This window comes from Mustela lutreola, chromosome 1 (genome assembly GCF_030435805.1).
Source record: "Mustela lutreola isolate mMusLut2 chromosome 1, mMusLut2.pri, whole genome shotgun sequence".
Classification (NCBI taxonomy): Eukaryota; Metazoa; Chordata; class Mammalia; order Carnivora; family Mustelidae; genus Mustela; species Mustela lutreola.
The window spans coordinates 280,893,380-280,903,757 of NC_081290.1; the positions used below are offsets into that span (position 1 = coordinate 280,893,380).

General features: G+C 41.1%; 1 protein-coding gene across 1 annotated transcript; it reads left to right on the plus strand.

Moving 5' to 3' along the window:
* Positions 1–1,626: 1,626 nt before the first annotated feature.
* Positions 1,627–7,055, plus strand: SCGB2A2 (secretoglobin family 2A member 2). Its single transcript, XM_059159016.1, has 3 exons — positions 1,627–1,745; positions 2,117–2,307; positions 6,912–7,055. Exons 1-3 carry the CDS (start codon positions 1,691–1,693, stop codon positions 6,948–6,950), a joined length of 285 nt encoding a protein of 94 aa, XP_059014999.1. The 5' UTR covers positions 1,627–1,690; the 3' UTR covers positions 6,951–7,055.
* Positions 7,056–10,378: the final 3,323 nt, after the last annotated feature.

The following is a 10,378-nucleotide window of genomic DNA, read 5'->3' on the forward strand; positions in this document are numbered from 1 at the left end:
AATCAGTGGGGGAAAAAAATTCTAAACAACTAAAAAAATTTCATAGATTTATAATAGACTGAATTAATTAAATTGAATTAAATGAGATATTCTTTGCAAAAAGAGCCTTCAGAGAGAATGAGACATTGTGATTATTTTTTAAATTTTTGTTTATTTTTTAAATTTCTTTTCAATGTTCCAGAATTCATTGTTTATGCACGACACCCAGTGCTCCATGCAATATGTGCCCTCCATAATACCTATCACCAGGCTCACCCAACCTCCCACCCCCTTCTCCTCCAAAACTCTCAGATTGTTTTTCAGAGTCCACAGTCTCTCATGGTTCACCTCCCCTTCCAATTTCCCTCAACTCCCTTCTCCTCTCTAACTTCCCCTGTCCTTCATGCTATTTGTTATGCTCCACAAATAAGTGAAACCACATGATAATTGACTCTCTCTGCTTGACTTATTTCACTCAGCATCATCTCTTCCAGTCCTGTCCATGTTGATACAAAAGTTGGATATTCATCCTTTCTTATGGAGGCATAATTATCCATAGTATATATGGACCACATCTTCCTTATCCATTCATCTGTTGAAGGGCATCTTGGTTCTTTCCACAGTTTGGCGACTGTGGCCATTGCTGCTATGAACATTGGGGTACAGATGGCCCTTCTTTTCACTACATGTATCTTCGGGGTAAATACCCAGTAGTGCAATTACAGAGTCATAGGGAAGCTCTATTTTTAATTTCTTGAGGAATCTCCACACTGTTTTCCAAAGTGCCTGCACCAACTTGCATTCCATCAACAGTGTAAGAGGGCTTCCCTTTCTCCACATCCTCTCCAATACACATTGTTTACTATCTTGTTAACTTTGGCCATTCTAACTTGTGATTATTTCCTAAATATCAAGTACTCTGACTAAAGTGTCTATGGGCCAGAGCAGTCTGCCCTCAAGAGAAAGTATGTGTATTGCACTGAGCCTAGATGGTGTGCTAAGGGAGCAGGACCCCACAAATAGGATAGGAAGCTTTATGAACCTTGAAGAAGGAGGAGGGAGGGGTGCAAGCAGATTGAAGACCACACTAATAAAAGAACAAGGATGACAACACAAGCTCACTCTGTTGTAATAGGATTAGTTAGCAAGAACTTTTGCATTAATTTCATCTAAAGCCATGTATCATTACTGCATTTCCAAAATTGTTTTTGATCCAACTAGCTCTGTCTCCTAGGTTTCTTTTTTTTTTTTTAATTTTATATTTTTATCCCCAGGGGTACAGGTCTGTGAATCGCCAGGTTTACATACTTCACAGCTCTCACCATAGCACATACCCTCCCCAATGTCCATAACCCCACCCCCCTTCTCCTTCACCCCCCCTTCTTCATCCAAGTGAGCATGGATGAATACTAAAACTTAGTTAGACCTTACTGCATACCTCTTACTGATTCCCAACCCCCTTCCCCCCAGCAACCCTCAGTTTGTTTTGTGAGATTAAGAGTCTACAAACAGAGCACAAGCTAGCTGGATTGCAGCTGATTCTTGCTGTCATTTCCTGTTCCAAAGCCAAGTTCGTCGTGTGACCATTCCCTCATTTATGGGAGGGATGAAGGTAGTGAGCAGGAGAATAAAAGGAGGACTCCTAGGTGCTCATCACCAAAGTGAGTTCCTTCCTCCCTGACGCACCAGACAACCAGAGCTGCCTTCAGCCATGAAGTTGCTGAGGGTCCTTGTGCTGATTGCCCTCCCCTTTTCCTGCTTTGCAGGTGAGTTTTGTCTGGGGAGGACAGTCTTTGGAGAGAAGATTGTGTCAGTGCCCTGTGGAAGACCTCCTGTTCCCCAAAGTCCAGTGCAGAGCATCTCATTTCTCCAGTGTCTTCTGTTTCATGGTTACTAGTGTTTGGCTTCTCTGGGCTATGGAGGTAGTGGGTGGGGACGGGGTGCACATGAGTTCGGGTTTAAAGGAAATCCTAGATCCTGAGCTTATTCTGTTAGAATTGAGAACTCAGGACCATTTACCATGATCTCTCTGAATGTGTGTCTCCTGGGATGTAAGAAGATGACCAACATCCTAGGGACACCCAAAAATGGCTTCATACCTACATAACTGAGAGCACTTTTGCATGTTTTCTTCCAGGTTCTGGATGCCCATTACTGGAAGAAGTGGTTAACAAAACAATCGATCCTCGAGTGAGCATGGATGAATACCAAAACTTAGTTAGACCTTACTACATACCTTTTACTGATTCTGAGGAGGCCATGGGACAACTGAAGCAGTGTTTTCTCAGCCAGTCAAATGAAACTCTGAGCAATGCTGCAAAGCTGCCGGTAACTATGTTTTCTTATGCTGAGCTTTCAATCCACTGAAGAGGGATAAGCAGGTTTTAAATTGGTCACTCATTATGCCACAGCAAGTGTTACACATGTTTTATTTTATTTCCGTGAATTTAATTGTAGGTGCATGTGAATACTTTGACATTGAGAAAAGGTCCCAGTACTGACTTGCTCCTTCACTTTGTGGAATTTTAAGGGAATGTAAATGAAAATGCCAAAGAGGGAAAAGAACACACACACACACACACACACACACACACACACACACTTTCTTTTTTCTTTTTTTTTTTATTATGTTATGTCAGTCACCATACAGAACATCATTAGTTTTTGATGTAGTGTTCCATGATTTATTGTTTGAATATAACACCCAGTGCTCCATGCAATACATGCCCTCCTTAATACCCACCACCAGGTTAACCCATCCTCCCATACCTCTCCCTTCCAAAACCCTCAGTTTGTTTCTCAGAGTCCATAGTCTCTCATGGTTCCTCTCCCCATTCGATTTCCCCCCTTTCATTTTCCCCTTCCTTCTCCTAATGTCCTCCACGCTAGTCCTTACTTTCCACAAACAAGTGAAACCATATGGTAATTGACTTTCTCTTCTTGACTTATTTCACTTAGCATAATATCCTCTAGTCCCATCCCTGTTCATGCAAAATCTGGGTATTCATCCTTTCTGATGACTGAACAATATTCCATTCTATATATGTGATGAAGTTCTAGAACCTAGGTGAGGTTCAGAGCCGACGGCTAAGAAAGAATTCTTAAGACGTCTCTGGTGCAAAAAGGTGGTTTATTAAAGTATGGGGACAGGACCCATGGGCAGACAGAAATGCTGCCTTGGGGATGTGAGGAGTGGCTGATTATATACATAGAAGTTGGGTAGGTGAGGACAAAGGGGGTGTTCAGAAGGGCTTATCAAGGTAAAGAAGACTGTCAGGATATTGAAGGCCTGGTTACAATCAAGCAAAGGCTGTTTTTCCTCTAATGAGGCACTAACATAAAGACAATTGGGAGTTTCCTGGGTGCTTTCTATCAAGCACCCTTGTTAGTGAGATTTAGGTTTAGAAGAAATTTAACTTTATTTACATTCCCTTCTACCTCAGGCTCCTTCAGTTTTATTTATGGAGGGGAGGGCAATATTAGGGCTTGAGGAACTGAGTTGTTCATCTCTGGAAATTGGGCTATTGATAAGGTAACTTCTTTATTGTAAATCTCTAGGACATTTGTAAACCAAGGGAGACTCCTGCCTTGCAGGATTGTGATCTCTGCAAGTTAACTATTTGATTTTCTTTTAGGGCAGTCAGGGGTGCCTGAGGAATGTCACACATATTACTGAGGGGAGCGAGGGGAGCAGGTGGAGAGGGGGTGCAAGGTGCCAACTTTTACTTTGTCCTCAGCCAGCCTCCTGCTCCCTCATGATATGGACCACATCTTTATTCATTCATCTGTTGAAGGGCAAATCTTGGCTCTTTCCACAATTTGGCTATTGTGGACATTGCTGCTAAGAATATTGTGGTGCATATGGCCCTTCTTTTCACTACATGTGTATCTTTGGGGTAAATACCCAGTAGTGCAATTGCTGGGTCATAAGGTAGCTGTATTTTTAATATTTTGTGGAACCTCCATTCTGTTTTCCAAAGTGCCTATACCAACTTGCATTCCCACCAATAGTGTAAGAGCGTTCTCCTTTCTCCACATCCTCTCCAGCATTTGTTGTCTATTGCCTTGTTAATTTTTGCCATTGTAACTGGTGTAAGGTGGTATCTCAGTGAGGTTTTGATTTGAATTTCCCTGATGGCTAATCATGATGAACACTTTTTCATGACACACATATTCTATCAAGATTTAAATAACTGATTCTCGAAAAGTCCCTCATTTTTAGAAGTCATCAGCAAAAAAGATTCCCTTTTTCATAGAAAGAAAGAGGAAAGTGTTCATAAGAAATTTTTAAAAGACAAGAAAAAACAAGAGAAAGAAAAAAAAAAAACAAGAAAAGAAAGAAGGGGTATAAATAGACAGGTGAACAGAACAAAGAATACACTATCTCCTGAGTGTATTTTGGTCAGTTTGTTAGAGGAAACTACATCTCAAAATTGTAAAGAAAGAAAAACTTATATATACAAAAATAAAATTAAATACTTTGAAAGGAAGATGAAAATTTAAAAAGACTTTAGCAAAAGATAAAAATAAAATAATGGCAACAACAGCAACAAAAAGAATATGATCAGGTGGGTGAATAGAGCCATACACTAGACTCTGGGTGTATTTTGGTCTCTTAGAAGAGACTGCATTCCAAATTAATTAATTAATTAAAATAAATAATTATATATACACAGAAGTTTATATATATACAAAATAAGATTAAATACAATGAAGGGATAGAGTATGGCTGTAAAAATGAAAATTAAACAAATATTTTTAAAAAGTAGTTGATAAAATAGGACGGTGATTGAAAAATAAGGAAGAAAGTTTTTTAAAAAGATAGAAAATTTAAAGAATTAAAGTTGAAAGACTAAAGAATCATGGGGTAAATGTCTTGAGTTCTAGGTGTTCTATGCCCCTAGTTCTAGAGTTTTGAAGTTCTCATTGATTGGTAAACTTAGTCTTGGCTGGATGTTCTTGCTGATCTTCTGGGGTGGGGCCTGCTGCATTGATTCACAAATGTCTTTGCCCCAGGCAGAATGGCACTACCCTTGCCAGGGGCCAGACTGAGTAATATCCAATTTGTTCTATGTGGCTTTTGTTCCTGAAGACCTTCCACACAGTTTTAGAAGATGAGAATGAAAATGGGAACCTCCTAATCTCTGCCCAAGGGCCAAAAGCTTGGGGCCCCACTCCTCAGTGAGCCTCCAGGGAAAAGGAGTCAACCACTCTTGTCTCCCTCGTCTCCAGCCACACTTGATGCTCACCCCCCCTCTGACTGAGTGTTTCTGTCTCAGGCATGAGAACCCTTTCCAGTCTCCAAAGCCAGTAGACTCCTGTAGTGCACTCCCAGACTACTACTTCTGGGGGTGGAAGGGAGGTCTCCCCAGTTCTGGCACTTGGTGGACCACTGCTTGAAGAGAAGTGCCCCGACTGTGTCATGGAATATGGCCAATAGCAACCAGGAGCTGAGACCTTACTCCTGGGCTCACTCTTTGCAGCCAGCTTCCCCATTCTGATACCTGGAAGTTCTGCCACACTCAGGCACCCCCAGTCTTCCTGTTACCCCACAGATCCTGAGACCACACTGCTCCAGCTAGGGTTTCATCCTTGCCTGCTTAGCTGCCTGAGCAACATCTCTCACCAGAGCAGACTTCTAATAGCTCCTATTTTGTGCTCCCCTGCTCTGTCACTTACTGGTAACCTGCTGACAGAGGCTCCCTCTCCCCGCAGTCTATCAGACAAGCCCTCTTGAAGAAGATTCTCTGCATCTTATTAATAGAATTAAAATACAATCCAATGTGTTAGTATAAATTATTGGATTCCTTGACTATTACTTAAAGACCCAATGAAAGACAAGTAGAGGTCATGGGTGTGAATCTACAATGGGGGTGGAATTGCATAAAACAACAACCCTTAGTGGTTTTGTTCTCTATATTTTATTCCCAATCTTAATATGCCATTGAAAGCTTTCCAGGGTAGACAATGTAGAAATATTGCAAAGCAAAAGGTAAACGTGTCCTTCACTGAGATGCTGACACAGGGCACAATGTGGATGGACCTTGAGCACATTATGATAAATGAAATAAGCCAGTTTAAAGAGGCAATTATTGTATAAGATAATTTACATCCATTTTCTAGAGTACCTAATCTCCTAGAGACAGGAGGTAGTATAGTACTTTCTAAGAGTTGTGTGGCATGGGAAATGGAGATTACTCAGTGGGTATAGAGTCTCACCATAGCAAGATGCAACATTGGTTGCACCATAATGCCAATATACTTAACACTGTTGAACTGTATACTTAAGATGATGAAAATGGTCAATTTTATGTTATGTGTATTTACCATGAGTTTAGACAGTTTAAGCCTGAAAAACCCTGAAACCAAGGATAGTGGAATTTCTTTTTTAAAAACCTTGATTAGATTGATCACTTGGAATGCACATATCCATACTTCTCTGGTCTCAAAGGTAATGGCTTTGGTTTTGAACTGTTTTTGGTATTTCTAACATGTGAGGCCACATTGGAGCTCAAAAACTTCACACTTCCTTGTGTTTGAGCTAAGGCTTAACAATTCTTTGTTAAAAACTGGTGCAAAACCAACAAATACTGTTACATTGAAAAACTAAATTAATTAAAAAAACCCTGATGCACACAGTGTATCTACAGGATACAATATTTTTAAGAACAGGAAACATCAATAAAACTTTATTATCAGGATCCCTAACAAGGAAGAGATCTAGAAACAGCAGCACCTCTTTGGCATCAATAGTCTCCTGATCCTTAGAATGAGAGATGAGATCATTCTGATCTTAATTCAAACACCAACTTTGAATGCCAGATGTGTGTGGACAAACCCAGGAAGTCAAGAAGAAGAAATGTTTGTTTTCCAAGACTTACTTTTTAACAGAAAGTTGAAAATCTGTGTGTTGTCCCTGTTTTGTTTTCCAGAACATGATATATGAAAGTAAGTGGTGTGCTATGTTTTAACCTTGTGTATGACCTGGGGCACTGAGGACTACAAAGAGTACAATGAACCACAACTTTCTTCTCCTTTTTGTCTTTTGATCTATTAACTGCAAGATGATTGTTGAAACCTTGAGTACATTTTCATTTCAATAAAGTATCTGCAAATGGAAAGTTTGTCTTGTGTTCTCTGATCAAAATGGACACTTTAGAGAGCCTCTGCTATCACAGATGGTTATGCCTGCACACACACACACACACACACACACACACACACACACACACAAAGGCACGCGCATTCATACATAATTCTTCATTGGAAAGCACATGGATAAAGGACTGGGGAGTGTGAAAAGCACTTGGTTCATCCCCATGTGTAGCTCAACATGGTCCTCTCTCTGACAATGTGCTCTTCCACCCTCCTGACCCCCATTTCCATCAGGACCATGTGGGAAGCTCTCGAGATTTAGGTTCTGGTGTTTGGGCCACGTGCAGGTCCTTGAGACACTGCAGTCTTCATCTGTGCTACGAGCGCAGCTCACCATAGCTAGGCCTCGCTCAGCTCCTACCCCTGTCCAGGAGTGTGGGGCAGGACTAGAGCCAGGGAGAGACATGACTTATACAAACCATGGGTGAATATGGTCTTGATTTTAATTATTTTTTTTAATTTATTTTTTTCAGTGTAACAGTATTCATTGTTTTTGCACCACACCCAGTGCTCCATGCAATCTGTGCCCTCTCCCACACCCCCGCCCCTTCATAACCCTCAGATTGTTTTTCAGAGTCCATAGTCTCTCATGGTTCACCTCCCCTTCCAATTTCCCTCAACGCCCTTCTCCATCTCCCCTTGTCCTCCATGCTATTTGTTATGCTCCACAAATAAGTGAAACCATATGATAATTGACTCTCTCTGCTTGACTTATTTCACTCAGCATCATTTCTTCCAGTTCCATCCATGTTGCTACAAAAGTTGGGTATTCATCCTTTCTGATGGAGGCATAATACTCCATAGTGTATATGGACCACATCTTCCTCATTCATTCGTCTGTTGAAGGGCATCTTGGTTCTTTCCACAGTTTGGCGACCATGGCCATTGCTGCTATAAACATTGGGGTACAGATGGCCCTTCTTTTCACTACATCTGTATCATTGGTGTAAATACCCAGTAGTGCAATTGCAGGGTCATAGGGAAGCTCTATTTTCAATTTCTTTTTTTTTTTTAAGATTTTATTTATTTACTTGAGAGAGAGACAGTGAGAGAGAGCATGAACCAGGAGAAGGTCAGAGAGAGAAGCAGACTCCCCATGGAGCTGGGAGCCCAATGCGGGACTCGATTCCAGGACTCCAGGATCATGACCTGAGCCGAAGGCAGTCGTCCAACCACCTGAGCCACCCAGGCATCCCTCTATTTTCAATTTCTTGAGGAATCTCCACACTGTTCTCCAAAGAGGCTGCACCAACTTGCATTCCCACCAACAGTGGAAGAGGGTTCCCCTTTCTCCACATCCTTTTATTTTTTTTTAAAGATTTTATTTATTTATTTGGCAGAGAGAAAGATCACAAGTAGGCAGAGAGGCAGGCAGAGAGAGAGGGGGAAGCCGGCTCCCTGCTGAGCAGAGAGCCCGATGCATGGCTTGATCCCAGGACCCTGAGTTCATGACCTGAGCCAAAGGCAGAGGCTTAACCCACTGAGCCACCCAGGCGCCCCAATTTTAATAATTCTAATATGTGGCCTCCATTTTGATTCTTGAAATATTTCAACAAAATTGATTTGCCTAATTACTGAGATTGGGAGTGCCTCCCTGAAATTCTGTAGGTGTCCCTAGTCCTGACCCTGCAAGTGGCAATGTGGTCCACTTTCCTCACCAGGAGGACCTACAAGGCCAGGAAGGTTGAGGGAAAGGTGTGTGTTCTGTGGGAAGAAGGCAAAGCCAGTGGGTTTTATACTGAACGATAGCTGTCCTTACTTCTACCTGTCCCCACATTCCTGTCACCAGGGATAAGATATTGCCACCCCTTCTGCTTACAACTCATGGTATCCCTCTTCCTTCATGGCTATCTTGTCACCCAGAAGAGTCTTGACCCTTCCTCAGGACTGTTTCTCAGCTGCCACCATGGCTGACCTACCAGGCAAAGCACGTTCAGAGAATTAGTCACATGATAGTTTTAGGATTCCACAAAAATGTTATAATTTCCTTAAAAATGTTAAACAAAAGTGATTATAGTAATAATTAATATATACCAATAAACCAGAGTGGAGTATATTCATCTTTATACAGTTACAGTTATACGATATGGTATTTAATATACTTTTTATGGAAACTGGACCCAAATTCCTAAGACTCACAACAGTCATAAGGAATCCCTCACTCTACCTTCTCCCACACACCTCAGGGTCTATGACACCATTATATCCGGGCAAAATGACTGTTGCCCAGGACCCACATCCTAATAGATCCCCCCATTACACACACACACACACACACACACACACACACATATGTACACATTTATGTGTTAAGACTCATGGACCATACTCAGTTCTTGGTGAACTAGGTGCATCCTCAGTGGATAACATCTCCCTCTATCTCTCAAAAATGGGGACCTCAGTCCACCCTCTCTCACTTTTGGACCATAAGAGAAGGAGGAGAATCACTTGAAGAACTGGAGATGGACAAACAGATATGCAGGAATTTGCCTCTATTGAGATGAGCATTGGCCCATTTGATGAAGGTACCTTCAAGCTGAACAGAAAAAATTTAATGCAAGAATTGGTAATAGAAGTTTTGATAGACTGGAGTAGTAAAAAGGGGAGATGAAGGATGTCCAGTGATTGATCATTTGAAAAGACAGTACTGACTTTGGACTGGGAGAAAATAAATGGTGATTGCGCAGTAAAGTAAATGGGATAGCACATCATTGAAGTGTTTATGAGTAAAGGTATACAGGTGTTTTACTACATGTATTACTACAACGTTCCTATAACTTGGTGGCGGCTTTCTGTTTTTGTTTTTTTTTTTTCTTTCAAGATTTTATCTATTCATTCATTCATTTATTTATTACTATTTTTTAATTTTTTTTTTAATTTTTTATTTATTTTTTTTTTTAGACTTTAATTTTTTTTATTTTTTATAAACATATATTTTTATCCCCAGGGGTACAGGTCTGTGAATCACCAGGTTTACACACTTCACAGCACTCACCAAATCACATACCCTCCCCAATGTCCATAATCCCACCCCCTTCTCCCAAACCCCCTCCCCCCGGCAACCCTCAGTTTGTTTTGTGAGATTAAGAGTCACTTATGGTTTGTCTCCCTCCCAATCCCATCTTGTTTCATTGATTCTTCTCCTACCCACTTAAGCCCCCATGTTGCATCACCACTTCCTCATATCAGGGAGATCATATGATAGTTGTCTTTCTCTGCTTGACTTATTTCGCTAAGCATGATA